The sequence below is a fragment of the Triticum aestivum genome, chromosome 2A (assembly GCF_018294505.1).
Source record: "Triticum aestivum cultivar Chinese Spring chromosome 2A, IWGSC CS RefSeq v2.1, whole genome shotgun sequence".
Taxonomy (NCBI): domain Eukaryota; kingdom Viridiplantae; phylum Streptophyta; class Magnoliopsida; order Poales; family Poaceae; genus Triticum; species Triticum aestivum.
Window position 1 is genome coordinate 578,822,949 of NC_057797.1, and position 21,799 is coordinate 578,844,747.

Below are 21,799 nucleotides of genomic sequence, written 5' to 3' on the forward strand. Positions count from 1 at the left end.
TTTGTCATCTTCGCAAAAAGCAGAGCGGCTTCGCTATCCATTGACCGACCCGAGAAATCGACACACACCTAGTGCTGCTGCTGGTTCAGTGGTTCTCGTAGACCAGTGCTAGTGGCGCCACCACGATCGATCATAGGCAATCCACTGAACGAGAGTGGCTGGCGTTGATTAGACCGCCATTGCTAATTCTACAGGAGCCACGAATTCGATCGTCCGCATGTGCGCGCATGCATGTAGATAAGCCTCTGCGAGCCGGTCCAAGTCATCGTTCCCAGGCCCTGATCGTTCCAAGATAGTACTTGCGTAAACGGGTGCTTCGTCTTGGCAACGTATAGACACCGACACGTCCGCTTGCCACTTGAAGCGCTCCATCAACGAGTGATGGGTCATTTTATCTGCCAAGAGCATCTCGATCCTTCTCAACAACATCGAAACGAGGCAAAGCTTTCATCTTTTGGTTACCGCGGGAGCCAAGAAACTAGAGGGAATAGTATCCGGAGAGTGATGGTTTTGTAATAATGGCATGTGTGAAGCAAACTATATTCTCTTCTTAATTATGGATTAAGTAAATCTTATGCCTCCATTTTGAAAAGAAAAAAATATTCATGAAAAGTTGCACTGAACTGCATACTCTTACATGGACTACATTAATACGCCACGATTCATCCATCATGCTGAGCGGACTATATAGAGTAGTGTGATCCATTTACAGCCCAAATCAGGATGGATGGCATACCTACATGTGGAGGAAGTACAAGATCTCACTCATACCCACTTTGTCGTACCACCGAACGACCACTGTTGGACACCTTATCCGGATTTGACCACTGTCGAGGGTGTAGATGTGACGCCCCCGATTTGACCGTACAGTAATCATAGACGCAAACGTGTACGATCAAGATCAGGGACTCACGGAAAGATATCACAACACAACTCTACAAATAAAATAAGTCATACAAGCATCATATTACAAGCCAGGGGCCTCGAAGGCTCGAATACAAGAGCTCGATCATAGACGAGTCAGCGGAAGCAACAATATCTGAGTACAGACATAAGTTAAACAAGTTTGCCTTAAGAAGGCTAACACAAATAGGGATACAGATAGAAAGAGGCGCAGGCCTCCTGCCTAGGATCCTCCTAAACTACTCCTGGTCGCCGTCAGCGGGCTGCACGTAGTAGTAGGCACCTCCCGAGTAGTAGTAGTCGTCGTCGACGCTGGCGTCTGGCTCCTGGGCTCCAACGTCTGGTCTCAACAATCGGGTATAGGAAAGGGAAAAAGGGGGAGAAAAGCAACCGTGAATACTCATCCAAAGTACTCGCAAGCAAGGAGCTACACTACATATGTATGCATTGGTATCAAATGGAAAAAGGGTATCTTATGGGGACTGAACTGCAGAAAGCCGGAATAAGAGGGGGATAGCTAATCCTGTCGAAGACTACGCTTCTGGCAGCCTCCGTCTTGCAGCATGTAGAAGAGAGTAGACTGAAGTCCTCCAAGTAGCATCGCATAGCATAATCCTACCCGGCGATCCTCTCCTCATCGCCCTGTTAGAGAGTGACCACCGGGTTGTATCTGGCACTTGGAAGGGTGTGTTTTATTAAGTATCCGGTTCTAGTTGTCATAAGGTCAAGGTACAACTCCAAGTCGTCTTGTTACCGAAGTTCACAGCTATTCGAATAGATTAACTTCCCTGCAGGGGTGCACCACATAACCCAACACACTCGATCCCATTTGGTCGGACACACTTTCCAGGGTCATGCCCGGCCTCAGAAGATCAACACGTCGCAGCCCTACCTAGGCACAACAGAGAAGTCAGCACGCCGGTCTAAAACCTATGGCGCAGGGGTCTGGGCCCATCGCCCTTTGCACACCTGCACGTTGCGAACGCGGCCGGAAGCAGACCTAGCCTAGCAGGCGTTCCAGTCCAATCCGGCGCGCGCCGCTCAGTCGCTGACGTCACGAAGGCTTCGGCTGATACCACAACGTCGAGTGCCCATAACTGTACCCGCCTAGATGGTTAGTGCGTATAGGCCAGTAGCCAGACTCAGATCAAATACCAAGATCTCGTTAAGCGTGTTAAGTATTCACGCACGCCGACCAGGGCCAGGCCCACCTCTCTCCTAGGTGGTCTCAACCTACCCTGTCGCTCCGCCACAAAGTAACAGTCGGGGGCCGTCGGGAACTCAGGCCCACCACTACCTGGATGAAGCCACCTGCCCTTCAGCCCCCATCTCCAAACAGTATCACTGGTAATGTAACAATGTAAGTATATAGTATATGCCCGTGATCACCTCCCGAAGTGATCACGGCCCAGTAGTATAGCTTGGCAGACGGACAAGAGTGTAGGGCCACTAATGGAACACTAGCATCCTATACTAAGCAGTAGGATAGCAGGTAAAGGTAACAACAGTAGTAGCAAGGACAGGCTATGCAGCAGTATAGGATTAACTGAAAGCAGTAACATGCTACACTAATCTAATGCAAGCAGTATAGAGAAGAATAGGCAATATCTGGTGATCAAGGGGGGGGGGGGCTTGCCTGGTTGCTCTGGCAAGAGAGAGGCGTCGTCAACACCGTAGTCGTACTGGGTAGCAGCGGCGTCGGTCTCGGTGTCTAGCGAGAGAAGAGGGGGAAGAAACAATAATTATAAAGCAAACAGATGGATAGCGATGCATGACATGACAAGTAGCGGTGCTAGGGGTGCCCTAACGCGGTATGAGGTGGTATCGGTGAAGGGGGGAAACATCCAGGAAAATATCCCCGGTGTTTTGCGTTTTCGGACAGATGAACCGGAGGGGGAAAGTTGCGTGTTCGCTATGCTAGGGATGCATGGCGGACGAACGGGCTGCGTATCTGGGTTCGTCTCGTCGTTCTGAGCAACTTTCATGTACACAGTTTTTCCAACCGAGCTACGGTTTATTTTATTAATTTTAAAAGATTTAAAATATATTTGGAATTATCTTATTAATTTAATTAGAAAAAGCAATTGTGATGTCTGCGTGATGTCATCATGAAGTCAGCAGGGACAAAGGTGGACTAGGTCAAATTGACGTGTGGGTCCCATTCGTCATAGGCTCAGACTAACTAAACAGTGTTAATTAGCTTAATTACTAGATTAGGTTAACCCATTTAATTAGTTTAGTTAAACAAGATTATTAACTTAATTAACCAATTAATTAATTAATATTTATTTATTTATTTTATTAACACCTCTTTTAAAAAATCGTTCCAGGGGCGTGGGCCCCTTATGTCATTGGCCCATGGCCAAAGTGGTTTCGGGCGCTGCAGGCGAAGCCCCAACCTGATTGGGCACTGGCCCAGGCGAATGGTGGGGGGCGCCGGCGACGGGCGCAGGCCGGCGTGAGGTTGCGACGGCAGGGCGGTGCGTGGCGGAGTGAGAGCAGGGGGAACGATGGCGCGACAGTAGGGGGCTACGACCATGGCCGGGCGCCAGCGGCAGGCGGAGCCGGCGAGATCAGAGGTGGAGCGGGGCACGGCGCGGGTGTGAGGGTAGGGTGGCCGACGTGGGCGAGGCTGCGGGCGTTGGCGACCACGGCCAGGCGCGCGCAGGGGAGGCCGCGGCCGGCAGCAGCTACAACAGTACACGGGGTAACGAGCACGACGTTGACGCGACGGGCGCGACGAGGCGCGTGAGCTGCGCGAGGGAGACTGAGAGGATAGGGGAGGCGCTCACTGGGGCCGTAGGGTTCGGGCAGCGTGCGCGAGGTGGTCCGGCGAGGAGGAGATGAGGAGAAGGACGGTGAGGCGGCGACGAGGTCCAGCGAAGGCGCTCTAGGACGTCGGCGTCGAAGAGGTGGGTCGACTCGCCGGGAGCGGCAGGGTTCGGTGCGCCGGCGGGACCCTGCCGGCATGGTCCGGCGAAGAGGTGGGCTCGGCGAGGGGCGCCAGCCTGGTGGCGAAGACGGGAGGCGCCGGCCGAGGTGGACAGCGGGGCGCTGTCTCAGCGGAGCGGCGACGAGGGGGCGCCGTTGTGCCCCGATCCGGATCGGGAGGGACCGAGAGGAGCGAGGCGTGAGGGGAGAGTGGGGAATCGATCCCGATCCAGGGGAATTGGGGAAGGGAGTGGAGCGCGTGGGGAGTGGAGGTTGGGGAGCGGTTAGGGTTTCGGGAGGGAAATAAGGGGAGTGGGGGCGGCCGGTTGGGCCAGTGGGTCGGCCTGGTTGGCCCGATGGCTAGCTAGGCCGAGGCCTGGTGGGGGGGGTTCTTTTTTTTTGCTTTGTTTAATTTATTTTCTTTATTTTTCTTTTCTGTTTTAATTTTAGTTACACTGTATTTTTGTAAAATATGACAATAGCTTCAAAAATAGTGTTTCAAAATAACCCACTACCCTAAAAAGTTTTACCTCAAAATAAAATAGTTTATCATTTTATAAAATATCAAAGGCACTTTTTCAATCGTTTCAACTACCGTTTTAATCATTTTAGAGTATTAAAACATTTTAGAAAAGTGGGGTTTCTTCACCACAATTAACTTTGCATTACTTGGCACAACCCGGACATTTTAGTTTTAAAGTTTGAAAACTTTTGTTGTTTGCCTTTAATTCAATTTTGAATTGGAATCGGTTTTTAGAACTAACCCGAGATTATCTACGGTGACAAAGGTGACGTGGCATCATTAGCAGGGAATTACTGTAGTCTAATTATCCAGACGTCATAATTCTCCTCCACTACAAGAAATCTCGTCCCGAGATTTAAGAGGTAGTGAAAGGGGGAAAGGTTTTGGTTATGAATCTAGCGGGTCTTCTCATCCTGGCTTGCTCTTCGCGAAGAAGTTGATCCCTGTCGTTGATGTCTTCATTTCTCTACTTCAGGTCATCTTGATGAAGTCGCCTCCTTTCTTCGGGGTCTATCTCGTACTTACGAATAGGTAAGGGGCAGTTCAACAATGATTGAATGCTATAAGGGTTAACCATCGGGGGTTATCCTATGAATGAACACAGGGGTATCTCTCGAGTTGGTCAAATGAAACACATCGAGAGCCAAGCAAGAAGGTATAGTAAGAAGTATAAAGCAGATAGGCAATCGTTCGATGCCCAATTCGAAGGTGAAAGGGTTTCAGGGCACGAGAATAAGTATTGCGCCTGATACCAGAGTAGATCACTAGGAAGATGGCTCGCGAATTACCATCAAGTCAAGTGCGAGGAATATCTTTGGCAACAGGGTGTTCAGGAGAGTCAGGTTTCGATCCTGGGACCTGTGGGTTATGGGCCCACCATGTGGGTTAAAGACAGAAAGAGTGGTGTCATCTTGCACGGTTATGATAACCATGCAGGTCAGACCATAACCTGTCGGTTATGTCGGCAACAGCGTCGGTACCAAGGGTGGGGGACGAAGAGAACCATTTTCCTGCTCGTTGAACGAGGCGGACCAATAGGCAAGGTTCTCGTCCATCGATGGTTACCATAATGTCATCAACAAAAGCAACAGGGTCTTACTGACAGAATTGTACACTGAGGTGTTAACATAAGCAGTGAATTAATACTGCTTAGATCATAATGATCACCAGAAAGGTCAAACAAACCAATGGAAAGGAAAAACGTGATCATCAGGTTAAACAGAACAATGGAAAGGAAAAATGTGTTTAAACACATTCAGTGGTATATCCTTCCCAAGGACAAGCAGAGCATGATATCTATGACAGGATACAACGTAGAAAACCCTTTAGGAAAGGGGAGAGAGTATCATGACATTACCCATACAATGGTGTTTGGATAATTTAGTAAGAAACATTTAGCATTGTCATGAAAATGTTCCTATTGAAAATCAGAGTACCACAGACATGCTTCGAGATAGCATTGACATGGTCTTCAAGCAAATATCGAACTTGGATACACAAAGGATTCATCAGGAACAACATATAGAATAAGTCTTATGATTTCCTCATGGAAGAATGGTTAACCTTGCTAAATAGGAAACTGATAACAATAGGTTCTCTGGTCAGGCGTGCCAGGCATGACATCACCTTACCGGGGGCATATAGGGACCAATGTTATAGCTCTTGAAAATGTGTTCCAACCATCATATCTGACCGAGATTCAGATCTGATTGGTGTCAAGATACCTGAGACTCAGGATGCCTGACAAGAAAGGTGCAACACAAATTGTCGAGGTGACATTGTATGATTCTCGGGAATTAAACCATGGAAGCGAGTTCCGAAACAAGAGTTCATCATTAAATCAAGGAGAGGTGAGGAGGTAACTGACTGACTCAGCGACAACCCATTGACATTTCCAAAAAGGATGGATTTCCACAACTATGTGAACAAGGAGATAAAATTTGTCAAATCAAATGATATAATGAGGTATGCTCAAGGAAAACATACACATTTAATCATTTATTGAAAGGTGCACCCGAAATATGGGCTTAGGTAGCATGATCTCAAGGTATAACACAAAACACGAACAAGTTTGTGTTGAACAGAAGACAATAAAGTGGTTGATGATAACACGAATCATCGAGGGGCAAGGATGGTATTGCCCATCAAGAATTTGATGTATATCTTGGAAGTGCTTAGGATGTTGATGATGATCACGACACAGTTGTCGAGAGATTTCATGAAGATGTAATCAGTCGGCGATGCCATCAAGTCAAATGATGATGAAGCAAAAAGTTATGGGAACCAAGGGTACGACATAAACTCGAAATCAAGCTTGCTGTTCAAGGCGAAATGATATGATGAGGAAGATCGACGTAAGCTTAGCTCATCGCCGAAAATGGTGCTACGAAAATAAGGACCAGGTAGCATAGTTAAAATCAGCACAATACTGATATAGCCGATTAGGCTAGAAATGGCATGATCGAGTACAAACTCGTAATTAAATAGGATTACTAATAGTTGTTTAATCACGGTGCGGACTCGATTTAGTTATCGATGTCTTTGAGTGTTTAATAACTCAGAGCCCGTGAAAAATTGGAATCAGTGAGAATGTAGTACTTGATGAAGAACTCATAAGAAGTTATGTAGTTCAGTGATAATCTCGAGATACCAGGGGGTAATACTTGGAGGTAGAGCAAAATAGAGGGTTGACAAGTGTATTGATCTGCAAAAGACAAGTGCTTTAACTTGTCCGAGAAAAGGAATCAAGGAATATCAATATGGCCAAAACCATAGTTGCAAGGGATCCAATTTAAAGTCACCGAAAGAAGTATCCAACTGATTAAAAGTTTTGCAAGAAGCTTCCATGATAAGTTCCACATCGGGTCCATGGGCATGAACACTAAGTTCAAGGTCGACTCCCACTTCTTCAATGCATAACCTTTCATTCACTTCTCGTGTTACAAAAATGACATTAGTTGTTGAAAGTTTTACCTGGTGCAATACCATATAAGTATGACCCGTGAAATCTTATGGGTTCAAACAAGTTAGGGAAGGCGTTGGTTCAACTCATTGGGGCCTCTTAGGAATATATACCACACACTTCAGAGTAAATAATGCAAGCTCGAAATTAGAGTATGGTTATCAAGGCAGAGGATACAATTTACCAAAGGCATTGTATACCCATGGAAAAGGCTCACAAGCTTGTTGAATATGAAGGACACTGTCGGATAATAATCCAACAAGGGGTTTGTGGTCTACAACGGAGTTGTTGCGAGTATCGGTACTCTATTAGATGAAGAAACCATGCAAAGGCATTGGATTATAGAAGCAACTGGCTAATTCAAAGCTCCCATGTAAAGGAATTATGATTTCTAAATCAAAGGATCAGAAGCAAATGCTCTGATTAAGGATGGATAAGTTGAGTAAGCTTAGGGGTAAAATCGACAACAATTTGGTTGGTCGAGATTCAGCTCACGTTTAAAATGATGTCTGAGTCGAAAGGATGAATTCTAGGATCTGATTGAGGATTGCGAGCATTCGCAACATATTAAATCAATGGACTCAAAATGATAGTGACAAAGGCTGCCAATAAGGTTACTATACTTATGGGCTTAACCATAATGCAAGCAAGCAAGAATTTCAAGAGCAATAAGTGCTAAGGATTTTCGGAAGATCGAATATTATTTCGAAGACCTGAGTGAAACACATAAACAACTGGGGAAAGGCGGATACTCGGTAAGTGCAAGGAATTATCCATAGGGGTATTCAGGTGGCTTAGAACTGCAAGGCAGTAGACACAAAATATTCTCGGAACAATAGAGAGAATTTCCGGCATATCTTGTAATAACAAGATCAATGGTATTTAAAAGGGCAAGTGTATGTGGTTATCCATAGGGGGTTTATCAACGAAAGGGAATTGCAAAAGCGATGGCACAAAGTCTCGAGAGAACATCATAGAGTATCCTCGGAATCTTCTGGTGAAACAGGCAATCATCTGGAGTAAGGGGCTCTCCGGGTGGAAGTAGTTACGAGAACCTAGAGTTGGCGTTATTAAAATCATTTAACCCGAACATAGGAGAGATTAGAGTCCCAGAGTATAGGTCGAGGAATAAAAGATGCTAATTCCACCCAATGGTAACGTGGGCCCGTAAGGCACACAACCATGTTAGTAAAAGTTTTTGTAATGTCTAGACTCGACTTCGGCCAAGGAGTGTGGAAGGGGGATTCCTACAGGCAGTCGGCTTTGATACCAACTTGTGACGCCCCCGATTTGACCGTACACTAATCATACACGCAAACGTGTACGATCAAGATCAGGGACTCATGAGAAGATATCACAACACAACTCTACAAATAAAATAAGTCATACAAGCATCATATTACAAGCCAGGGGCCTCGAAGGCTCGAATACAAGAGCTCGATCATAGATGAGTCAGCGGAAGCAACAATATCTGAGTACAGACATAAGTTAAACAAGTTTGCCTTAAGAAGGCTAACACAAACTGGGATACAGATCGAAAGAGGCGCAGGCCTCCTCCCTAGGATCCTCCTAAACTACTCCTGGTCGCCGTCAATGGGCTACACATAGTAGTAGGCACCTCCCGAGTAGTAGTAGTCATCATCGATGCTGGCGTCTGGCTCTTGGGCTCCAACGTCTGGTCTCAGCAATCGGGTATAGGAAAGGGGAAAAGGGGGAGAAAAGCAACCGTGAATACTCATCCAAAGTACTCGCAAGCAAGGAGCTACACTACCTATGTATGCATTGGTATCAAATGGAAAAAGGGTATCTTATGGGGACTGAACTGCAGAAAGCTGGAATAAGAGGGGGATAGCTAATCCTGTCGAAGACTACGCTTCTGGCAGCCTCCGTCTTGCAGCATGTAGAAGAGAGTAGACTGAAGTCCTCCAAGTAGCATCGCATAGCATAATCCTACCCGGCGATCCTCTCCTCGTCGCCCTGTTAGAGAGCGACCACCGGGTTGTATCTGGCACTTGGAAGGGTGTGTTTTATTAAGTATCCGGTTCTAGTTGTCATAAGGTCAAGGTACAACTCCAAGTCGTCCTGTTATCGAAGATCACGGCTATCCGAATAGATTAACTTCCCTGCAGGGGTGCACCACATAACCCAACACACTCGATCCCATTTGGCCGGACACACTTTCCAGGGTCATGCCCGGCCTCAGAAGATCAACACGTCGCAGCCCTACCTAGGCACAACAGAGAAGTCAGCACGCCGGTCTAAAACCTATGGCGCAGGGGTCTGGGCCCATCGCCCTTTGCACACCCGCACGTTGCGAACGCGGCCGGAAGCAGACCTAGCCTAGCAGGCGTTCCAGTCCAATCCGGCGCGCGCCGCTCAGTCGCTGACGTCACGAAGGCTTCGGCTGATACCACAACGTCGAGTGCCCATAACTGTACCCGCCTAGATGGTTAGTGCGTATAGGCCAGTAGCCAGACTCAGATCAAATACCAAGATCTCGTTAAGCGTGTTAAGTATTCACGCACGCCGACCAGGGCCAGGCCCACCTCTCTCCTAGGTGGTCTCAACCTACCCTGTCGCTCCGCCACAAAGTAACAGTCGGGGGCCGTCGGGAACTCAGGCCCACCACTACCTGGATGAAGCCACCTGCCCTTCAGCCCCCATCTCCAAACAGTATCACTGGTAATGTAACAATGTAAGTATATAGTATATGCCCGTGATCACCTCCCGAAGTGATCACGGCCCAGTAGTATAGCTTGGCAGACGGACAAGAGTGTAGGGCCACTAATGGAACACTAGCATCCTATACTAAGCAGTAGGATAGCAGGTAAAGGTAACAACAGTAGTAGCAAGGACAGGCTATGCAGCAGTATAGGATTAACTGAAAGCAGTAACATGCTACACTAATCTAATGCAACCAGTATAGAGAAGAATAGGCGATATCTGGTGATTAAGGGGGGGGGGGGGATTGCCTGGTTGCTCTGGCAAGAGAGAGGCGTCGTCAACATCGTAGTCGTACTGGGTAGCAGCGGCGTCGGTCTCGGTGTCTAGCGAGAGAAGAGGGGGAAGAAACAATAATTATAAAGCAAACAGATGGATAGCGATGCATGACATGACAAGTAGCGGTGCTAGGGGTGCCCTAACGCGGTATGAGGTGGTACCGGTGAAGGGGGAAACATCCAGGAAAATATCCCCGGTGTTTTGCGTTTTTGGACAGATGAACCGAAGGGGGAAAGTTGCGCGTTCGCTATGCTAGGGATGCGTGGCGGACGAACGGGCTGCGTATCCGGGTTCGTCTCATCATTCTGAGCAACTTTCATGTACACAGTTTTTCCAACCGAGCTACGGTTTATTTTATTAATTTTAAAAGATTTAAATCATATTTGGAATTATCTTATTAATTTAATTAGAAAAAGCAATTGTGATGTCAGCGTGATGTCATCATGAAGTCGGCAGGGACAAAGGTGGACTAGGTCAAATTGACGTGTGGGTCCCATTCGTCATAGGCTTAGACTAACCAAACAATGTTAATTAGTTTAATTACTAGATTATGTTAACCCATTTAATTAGTTTAGTTAAACATGATTTTTAACTTAATTAACCAACTAATTAATTAATATTTATTTATTTATTTATTTTATTAACACCTCTTTAAAAAAGTCGTTCCAGGGGCGTGGGCCCCTTATGTCATTGGCCCATGGCCAAAGTGGTTTCGGGCGCTGCGGGCGAAGCCCCAACCTGATTGGGCACTGGCCCAGGCGAATGGTGGGGGGCGCCGGCGACGGGCGCAGGCCGGCATGAGGTTGCGATGGCAGGGCGGTGCGTGGCGGAGTGAGAGCAGGGGGAACGATGGCGCGACAGTGGGGGGCTACGGCCATGGCCGGGCGCCAGCGGCAGGCGGAGCCGGCGAGGTCAGAGGTGGAGCGGGGCACGACGCGGGTGTGAGGGTAGGGTGGCCGACGTGGGCGAGGCCGCGGGCGACCACGGCCAGGCGCGCGCAGGGGAGGCCGCGGCCGGCAGCAGCTACAACAGTACACGGGGTAGCGAGCACAGCGTTGACGCGACAGGCGCGACGAGGCGCGTGAGCTGCGCGAGGTAGACCGAGAGGATAGGGGGAGGCACTCACTGGGGCCGTAGGGTTCGGGCAGCGTGCGCGGGGTGGTCCGGCGAGGAGGAGATGAGGAGGAGGACGGTGAGGCGGCGACGAGGTCCGGCGAAGGCGCTCTGGGACGTCGGCGTCGGAGAGGTGGGTCGACTCGCCGGGAGCGGCCGCGGCAAGGTTCGGTGCGCGCCGGCGGGACCCTGCCGGCATGGTCCAACGAAGAGGGGCTCGACGAGGGGCGCCAGCCTGGTGGCGAAGACGGGAGGCGCCGGCCGAGGTGGGCAGCGGGGCGCTGCCTCAGCGGAGCGGTGGCGAGGGGGCGCCGTTGCGCCCCGATCCGGATCGGGAGGGAGCAAGAGGAGCGAGGTGTGAGGGGAGAGTGGGAGATCGATCCCGATCCAGGGGAATCAGGGGAGGGAGTGGAGCGCGTGGGGAGTGGGGGTTGGAGAGCGGTTAGGGTTTCGGGAGGGGAATAAGGGGAGTGGGGGTGGCTGGTTGGGCCAGTGGGTCGGCCTGGTTGGCCTGATTGCTAGCTGGGCCGAGGCCTGGTGGGGAGGGGTCTTTTTTTGCTTTGTTTAATTTCTTTTCTGTTTTAATTTTAGTTACACTGCATTTTCATTTTAGTAAAATATGACAATAGCTTCAAAAATAGTGTTTCAAAATAACCCACTACCCTAAAAAGTTTTACCTCAAAATAAAATAGTTTATCATTTTATAAAATATCAAAGGCACTTTTTCAATCGTTTCAACTACCGTTTTAATCATTTTAGAGTATTAAAACATTTTATAAAAGTGGGATTTCTTCACCATAATTAACTTTGCATTACTTGGCACAACCCGGACATTTTAGTTTTAAAGTTTAAAAACTTTTGTTGTTTGCCTTTAATTCAATTTTGAATTGGAATCGGTTTTTAGAACTAACCCAAGATTATCTACGGTGATAAAGGTGACGTGGCATCATTAGCAGGGAATTACTGTAGTCTAATTATCCGGGCGTCACAGTAGATCTGTTGCCAAGCGGACCACCGCCCCCCTCCTCTTTTTGTTCGGTGGGCGTGGTTTCCCATGATTCGCTCTCTACTCAGGCAGGGCAGGGGCCAGATGGTGCTGCGGACGGGTGTCCCGACCACATCCGGCCACCGTAGTAGGTGGGCCTCGGTCTTGGACTCGACATCGACCTCTGCAAGTGGCAGTCAATGGTTGTTAGGGTGGAGTTCACCGCTGTCTAGATCTACCCGTGCTCGATGGTGGGCACGTGGCTAGGTGTTGTCAAGGGGCGGGGAAGGAGTGTCCTTCTAGCCCTCCCCAACGGTAGTCGGTGGCTGCAGGCTTGGCGTGGGAACGGTCTTGGTGCCAATAATGCTAGGACATCGATCCTCGAATGGCGGGCTATACGGCGGGTGGGGCCGAGCGAAAGCTTTGCGCCTCGGCGGTGGCGGCGGGCAATGCATGTGGGTGTCATGCTTCTCTTGGGGCGACGCCGTGGTCCTCTCCCTACGTTCCGACACTGAGGGTGAAAAACTTTGTCTCCCTGAGTTGTAGCAACAACGGTTGCACTTCGTATCATGACCCTCTTGGCAGGGCAACCACGGCGATGGTGTGTCTTGTGCGCTTCTTCTCGGCGACTCGCTGGACGAGTTTAACTGCGTGCTCTTGTGCGCTTTTGGAGTTCTCGGTTAGTTTTGTCGTGTTTTTTTATTGATCAACTTCATGGGACTTTCTCAATGCCTTATCATTTGGTACTGTAGTTTTATTTACTCCCTTCTCTATCTATATAGAATTTTTAAGAACGCCTTTGACTATTGATAAGATTAATAGTACATGACATGCATAATGTGAAAATTATATCATTGAAAGCTCCTTTCACATATGAATTTGACAATATGCTTTGTGTAAATTGCATGTCATATATTATTGCTCTAACATTTGGTCAAATTTAACCCGGAAAACGCATTAGGCCCTATATACATGGAAGGAGGGAGTACATAAAGTGAAGCGAAAACCTGTTCCGAGCTGTCCAGATGGAGTTTGCCCATTACGAGCATGTCAAACAAGTACATGAGTCGTTTTTCGGAGGAATCCACGTCCATGTGCCATTTGTTAATTTCATTCATGCCTTGCTAATTAACGTCTGATTAGGTAGCTCAACCAAATCATGGCACACGAGAGAGGTCTACTCAGGATGATGCAATTGCAATGTGACAAGCTGTCTGTTGTCATGTCTCTTATATACTACTCCTACAGCTTGCCATCCACGTCAACAAAACCATTAGTTAGAGGCCATGCCAAGTCATCATTACAGATTCACGATATAAGCCGACTGGCGCTCCTCAAGAACATAGACATTTCGTGCTGGTCAACTTCCAGTCTTGCAATTTTTAACCTGTTTGGATATACCTAAATATATTTTGCAGGGAAATGTACCTACGTACGCGACTGATTTAACAATGTAATGAATCTCCACTCTAACTATCAAACACCATTTATTAAGAGTTGAAGACTCTAACATGCATTGTTTAATTATAATCTGTACCACCTAACATGTCATTGGAATATTCTGATCATACAATTGGCACCAATAATTGTGCAATCGATCATCTAAATAATCATCCACGCAGTTCTTACTTGTTTACATCCATAGGCAGTGCTACTCATGGTTGAACACAGACTAAATCGATAAATAAATGTTGTTGCCAAGTAAGTGATCATCAATCAAAAGAATAGCACCAACTTAAACTAGCGGCTAAACTGAATCCGGCATTGCATTATAGTTCTAGCATATTGCCCTAAATTAGGCTGTGTTGCCTAGGTGGCTAGTTGTCTGATATTGAAAACTCGTCAACATCTATTTTGCATGTTTTTTATATGTTTGGCTTGTGGTAAAATTCAAAAGCTAGATTTGTCATCTTACTTGATTTGGATGATCTGAGGATGCATGAAATGGGACAGAGTCATATCTTTTCCTTTTGCGAGGAGGAACAGAGTGATATCGGTTTGGCAAATTGCAATACGTTAGGGTTGTACTTGTCATGTCTCTTATGAGCATGCACGAATGAGACATACACATCTTTTTTCTTTTGAGAGGAGGGACAGAGTCATATCCGTTTGGCAAATTGCAATATGTCAGGGTTGTCATTGTCATGTCTCTTCTGATCTTGCCACCCACACCAGCAAAAGGCCAAAGCTTCTGGCGTGTTTTTTCTTTGAGGGAAAGCCTGTTGGCATTTTTATTTATAACGTGGCAATGTTACATCAAGAAGTACAACAGGTAATAATAAATCAGGAGTAAAATCCACCCAAACATAGCTAGTCTTAGAATCATAGCAAGTCCTAGCCAGAAACTGTACCAGCCCGTTTGCTTGCCTGGGAGGCTGGGACATGTTTTAAAAGGTACCTCCTATTTAGGGCATAGGGCGCTGGGTGACGCACAGATGCGCAACCCCCCTACCAGACGCGCACTTCTCGCCGGCCCATGTGTGGGGAGGACGCGGTCCTGCTTTTCTCTTTCATTTTTTCATTTTTTTTATTTCTTACTTTTACTTTCTATCTTTTGGCTTATATACATAATGTTAAAGATTTTAAAAATATTCTGAAATTCAAAAATTGCTGAAGATTTTCGTTTTTCCATCCAAATTTCGTAAAATCTTCACAAAATGAAAACTGTTCCTGCTTTTAAAAGAATCGAATTTGAAAAAATGGCAAAGATAAAAACTGTTCTCATATTTTTAAAAATGTTTACGAATTTTAAAATATTCATCTATTTGAAAATGTGCCAAATTTTTTAAAATGTTGATGAATTCAAAAGAACATTCACAACTGCTAAAATATTCCTATTTCAAAAAAATCTTTGACTCAAAAAATTAATGCGAATACTAAATATGTTCAAGGATTAAAAAAACTGTTCCCCAATTAAAAAATGTTCGTCAATTCAGAAAATGTCACGAGTTCAAAAAAATGTTCACTGATTCATAAAAAAATCATGGAGTCGATAAAAGTTCACGCATTTCAAAATTGTTCCTAAATTTAAAGATGTTCATGGATTTCAAAAAATTCATGAGTTCAAAAAATATCCACAAATTTTAAAAAATGTTCATCTGTTTTAATAAGTTCATGAATTTCAAATAATGTTCATGAGTTTGAAACTTGTTATTTTTTTGAAAAATATTCGCTTATTTGAAAAAAATGATGAATTGGAAAAAATTTCTTGATTTTCAATAAAGTTTACGAATTTAAAAAGTGTTTGGGATTTTCAAAAAAACCATGAATATGAAAATAATTTGTAATTTTCAAAATAGTTCATTCTTTTCTAATAAGTTCGTAAATTTGGAAACTAAAAAATAATAACAAAAATTAAAGTGAAAAAAGAATAAAGAAGAAAAAGCGCAAGAAAGAAAAAGGACATAAACAAACTAACAGCCCACCCATTACTGGGGGTGACAGTGCGTGTTTTGTAGCCCACCCATGACCCGCGCAAGGAATGAGATCCCCGGTGTTGTAGGGCAGGGAACGAACGGGAATATTAGCATGTTTTCTTTATTTGATTTGACGAAATAAATATTTAGGGTGATCGAAAGGTAATAGGTCGCTTGAGAATTAGAGCCATAGGTAGTGAAAAAGTTAGAAACTAAGGGGATACATCATATTCCAAATACAAGGGTATTTCTTACTTCGTAGTGTTGTGAACGTATCATAGGGAGGTTGTGCTACTCCATCTGATTCGAATTAATTGATGCGGCCTCTATACAATATTGTATAGAGGTTGTGTAAGAGTTGTGTCAATTAATTTGGATCGAAGGCATGAGTGAACAATTGGTGGTTTCATGATTTCATCCATGCACGGGGTGGTCATGAAATTATTTGATTTGCAACTATTTCAAAACAGTGAAACAAAGCATCAGCATAATGATTCCCATGATAGCCAACTAAGTGGCTTTCCAGGACGACAAGGGAGGGGTCTCGGAGTCCTTCCAGGTGTTTAGATTCATCAAATACGCATTGTGGTACCGATCACCATGGACAGCGTCCATGGTGGCGTAGGATTCCAGCTCAGTCATCTCCTCAGCCGTGAGCTGCACAGACAATGCTCTCACGTTCTGGCTGAAATTCTCAACTTTGGTTGTGCCAGGTATGGGGCACACATCGCTTCCCTGGTGGTGAACCCAAGCCAGCGCGAGTTGCGACGACGTGCAACCCTTCCTTGCAGCCATCTCGCTCACACGCTCGAATATCGCCGCGTTCTTCTCCATGTTCTCGGGCTGAAATCTTGGGAGATTCTGGAAACGCAATGTGATACATTTGTTAGAAAAATGAAGGAGAAAAGTAAGCTAGCTAACCGCATGAAGTATCATGGGTAGTTCATTACCTTGCGGAAATCGTCCTCTGGTAATGTGTCCATCAGTTTAGGTCCCGTGGATAGAAAACCTCTACCTAGTGGACTGTACGCCACAATTCCGATGCCAAGTTCTCTGAAACAGAAAATAATTTTGAAGTTCTTTTTAGGACATTTCGTTAGTACTATGAAGCTGATTCTGAAAACAAACTGTGAAAAGAAAAAGGTAGTTCTGTGGTCGTTGCAAAAACCTGCAAGTTGGGATTATATCTTCTTCAACGTCTCTTGACCACAGAGACCACTCTAGCTGAACGGCGGTGATGGGATGAACTGCGTGTGCCCGTCTTATTGTCGATGATGAGGCCTCCGACAACCCGATATATTTCACCTTTCCTTCTTGGACTAGCTTCTTGATCTCACCCATCTACATGCATACAGAAGTCAAGAAGGTAGACTGGTCAATACCTACAAGGCCTCAATGTGTATAAATGAGTCAATGAGACGAAGTTGAACAAGTGCTAGTAATACGTAGGGAGTACGTCAATCACTACAACTTTACTTCTTTACGGAGGGAGTACGTAGTACTGACCGTGATCTCGACGGGGACATTCTTGTCGATGCGGTGCTGGTAGTAGAGGTCGATGCAGTCGACGCCGAGCCGAGCGAGGCTGCCCTCGCACGCCGCCCGCACGTACGCCGGATCGCCATGGACCTCCCGGGCCGGCGTGATGCCGAATTTCGTGGCCAACTGGACCTTCTCCCTCGCCCCTCCCTGCAGCGCCTGCTTTATCACAGAGAACTCATGCCGGTCAGACATCCGCGTGCGAATGATATGGCAACTACTAGCAGGGAGCCAAGGAGCACGTCGGGTGGCTATGCTATGGTAATTACCTTGCCGAGCAAGAGCTCGTTGGTGTGGGGGCCGTAGATGTCGGAGGTGTCGAGGAAGGTGACGCCGGCGGCGACGGCGTGGCGGAGGAGCGCGATCATGTCCTGCTCGGGCTTGCGCTCGCCGTAGACAGCGGACATGCCCATGCAGCCGAGGCCCTGCGCCGAGACCTCCAGCCCCTGAGAGCCCAGCTTCATGCGCGGCACGACCACCGGAGCAGCAGCCATGTCGTCCGTGCCTGCGCTGCGTGTGTGATGGACTGATGATTGGTGGATGAGTAAGTAGGTCAGGAGCTTTGAGCTGCGGTGCAATTTATAGTGCGGTCGAGGGCGTCATGGAGTAGGTCACCAGGCTGCGGGTTGAATAAGCTGCCAAAGTAGAGCAGAGGGTCGCGTACGTTAAATTGAAATGGACATGATCTTTGGGCATGATAAAAAATCTTCTAATATATTGTTAAATTGAAATGCACATCGATGACGCCCGCCGTACCGCCACAAAAATGGTGAGGTCCTCTTCTAGATTTTTCGTACTCCATGACAATGAGTGGCGGGGACGAGCAGGTGATCAAGCCGATCGCGCAAGAGATCGGGGACGCCGCTCGACGAAGGTGGGGTGGCGGCGGAGTCCGAGATGAGGCCGGCGATGACGGACGGTGTGGGACGATATGTGGACGAGCGCGTCAGCACCGGCACCCGGGCTGCCAAAACAGCGTCGGCGCCTGGGCAGCGAGGCCGGAGCGACCAATGTAGCAGCAGCGCCCGAGCTTAGGCAGCCGACGAGCCCGACGCAGCTGAGGACGAGGCCGGCGAGGCAGACCACATGGCCACCGTGCTGACGCGGCGAAGGCGGGTGGCGTGGATCGATGGGCGGGCCGATGCGCGAACAGTGGCTATGATGGGCTGCCGCATGGCATGAGGCCGTCGGGTCAGGGCGATGCAGGAGTCCCGGCCGGAGCAGGGCGCAGACGGCCGGCGTAGATCGACGGGTGTTCCGGCGCACGGGTGACGGCCATGAGGGCTTGTCGTGCGAGGCCGCCGGGTCGGTGATGGAGCCGGCCGGTCGCGCCGGTGTTGTAGTAGAGGCACACGGGGGTCAACGACGGCGGTGGGCGACGCAAACCGATCTAAGATCGGAAACCAAAAAAGAAATGCCGATCAAGATGACCGGCGGGAGAGAGACAAAAAAAATCTGGAGCACGAGCTCGGGAAAAAAGACTCTCTAAGGCAACCGATCAACACGACCGGCGGGCGAACTCTAGGAGGAGCGGCATGCCCCCAGCGGCGGTCATGGAGGCCGACCGCCCCGGGGGCGGCGCGCAGGGCGGAAGCAGTGGGCAGCGGCGAGGGTTTGGCTCGGTTAGGATGATACCATGTTAGAAGGGAACAAAGAGGGATTGGCGGAATATGATGAACACTACTAGGAAAAGGGTTATAGATAGTATTGATACTAATGGCGCACCAGGGAAGTAGTGCGCCACTACTATATACTAATGGCGCACCTGTTGGTGATGCGCCATTAGTGTGGAAGACACTAATGGCGCACCAGAAACAGGGTGCGCCACTAGTATTAATTTTTTTTCCATTTTTTCATACATGCTAATGGCGCATCAGGTCGACAATGCGCCATTACTAGTTCTAACTAGTAATGGCGCACCAGGCAGAGAGTGCGCCATTACTGTAATTTTTTTCTTATTCTTTTTTTTGCAAAACTATTAATGGCGCACCGTTTCACAGTGCGCCATTACTAGTTTAAACTAGTAATGACGCACTATTACACGGTGCGCCATTAGTATATATATTTATATTTTTTACTTTTTTGCAAAACTTCTAATGGCGCACCACCTGCAGGTGCGCCATTAGTAACCTGTGACCCCAACAAGATATTTTGGACAGCCCCACACCTACCCACTCACTTTCCCCACTTCATTCCCTCCACCTCCTTCTCCAAGCTTTCGGCTGCCTTCTCCTCCTCACCTCATTTTCACCATAGATTCATCAAAATTAAGTGGTGAAATTACCTTTTTTGATAGGTAAGTAAGGGGAAAGCTATCTTCATGATGTAGATCTACTTTTTTTCTCCCTAACTCGCTCCAACAACGTGCACATGCACTTTTTGTGGCCTAGCTAGATTTATGTATGTTTGTGGTGTTGCATGTGTTTGTGGTGTTGCATATATGTTTGTGTTTGAAGGTACCGGTATTTGAAATGCGATAGTTGCCAATATTTTGCCGGAATGTTTTGATTCATTTCCGTTTCGGCGAGAATTTTGGCACTATGCATTCTTTTTGGTCCTATTTTTAGGGAAGGTCATGCCAAATTTTTTCTTGGTTCTAAAATATCGTTTTGCTCTACCCCGCAGGCGACCATGGTCCGCACGATGACTGAAGGCATCGTGAATAGGTTTTTGAGCTCCGCGAAGGCCGAGATGCTTCAAAAGAACGAGACGGAGATAAGATGTCCGTGTCGAAGATGCAAGCTGAAGAGCCTTATTGCGGACCCGGATTCCGGGCAGGTGCGGGACCACCTGCTCTTGCGTGGTTTCATGGATGGCTATCGGTGGCAAGGTGATGAAGATGACTATGAAGTCGTCCATGGCCGGGGCCGGGCAAGAAATGAGGAAGGGCAACAAGACAAGTACCACCGCGGCGAGGGCGGGCGAGAAGACGAAGAATCTCCAGGACATGATCACGACGGTGATGCTGTACACAGTCATCATGTAGAAGATGTCGTACATGATGATGAGGAAGATCAAGACGAAGGGCATGATCATGAAGATGAAGATGCCGGAGCAGACGACGATGGAGGCTGGGTGCAGGACCCTCATATTCAAGAGCTGCTTCTCAAGCAGACGGATAACGCAAGAGCTGCCGCCCGAGAGAAAGCCAAGCTGGATCAACTGGAGATAGACGCGGTTACTCCATTGTATGAAGGATGCAGGCCCGAGGATACCCGCCTGAAAGTAACGCTCATGGCTCTGGAGATGAAGGTAAAACACAAAATGACCGACGCATGCTTCGACGAGAACATGTCATTCTGGCACGAACGTCTTCCCAAGGGGAACAAGTGCCCGACCAGTTTCGAGGAGGCGAAGAAAATCGTGTGTCCTCTGGATTTACCGCACGTGAAATACCATGTGTGCATGAACAATTGTATCATTTATCGGGACGAGCACGCGGAGTCTACCATATGTCCGGTGTGCGGCGTCACTCGATACAAGAAGAGGAAGAAAGCTCCTCGAAAATCGGTGTGGTACTTTCCGATCACTCCTCGTCTGCAGCGGTATTTCGCGGACCCTAAGGTAGCAAAGCTCCTGCGTTGGCACGCGGATAGGGAGGAGAAGAAGCGGGAAGATGACGGAAATGATCCGGAGATAAATAAAAAAGACAAGATGCTGAGTCACCCTAAGGATGCGAGCCAGTGGCAAGCGTTGAACTTCGAATACCCAGAATTTGGGAAGGATCCAAGGAACATCGTGCTGGGCGCGAGCACCGATGGAGTCAATCCGTTTGGCAGCCAGAGAAGCACACATAGCACCTGGCCTGTGTTTGTGTGGATGTACAACCTTCCCCCTGGTTGTGCATGAAGAGGAAGTACATTCACATGAGTATGCTAATTGAAGGGCCGAAACAACCAGGGAACGACATCAATCTGTATCTGGGGCTGCTGAAGGAGGAGCTAGACACGCTGTGGAAAACGCCAGCCAATACGTGGGACGCCGCAGAGAAAGAATATTTCCCTATGAGAGCCGCACTGCTCACGACGGTGCACGACTATCTCGGTTACGGATATCTCGCGGGGCAGGTAGTCCACGGATTTTCTGGATGCGTAAGGTGCATGGATGACACAACGTATCGCCAGCTAGATAGAGATCCCGGGTCTTCGAAAACCGTGTTCATGGGACATCGAAGGTGGCTTCGCGACGATGACCCGTGGAGGAAACGCAAGGATCTGTTCGATGGTGAAACCGAACCCCGAAAACGCCCGTGTACGAGGAGCGGCGAGGAAATAGACGAGCTGTTGAAAAATTGGAAAGACTGCCCACTGCCGGGAAAGAAGCAAAAGGCGCCAGAGCCGGGAAAGAAGCGAAAGGCGCCAGAGCCGCTGCTGAAGGTATGGAAAACGAGGTCTGTTTTCTGGGACTTGCCGTACTGGAAGATCCAC

At 47.7% G+C, this 21,799-nt stretch overlaps 1 protein-coding gene across 1 annotated transcript; it reads right to left on the bottom strand.

Moving 5' to 3' along the window:
* Positions 1 to 16,219: 16,219 nt before the first annotated feature.
* On the bottom strand, positions 16,220 to 17,916 carry LOC123185619 (probable aldo-keto reductase 3). The gene is made up of 5 exons (XM_044597473.1): positions 17,642 to 17,916; positions 17,340 to 17,531; positions 17,002 to 17,174; positions 16,784 to 16,886; positions 16,220 to 16,694 (listed from the first exon to the last, which is right to left on the bottom strand). The coding sequence occupies exons 1-5, from the start codon at positions 17,864 to 17,866 to the stop codon at positions 16,344 to 16,346; spliced, it is 1,044 nt and encodes a 347-aa protein (XP_044453408.1). The 5' UTR covers positions 17,867 to 17,916; the 3' UTR covers positions 16,220 to 16,343.
* Between the last annotated feature and the right edge of the window lie 3,883 nt (positions 17,917 to 21,799).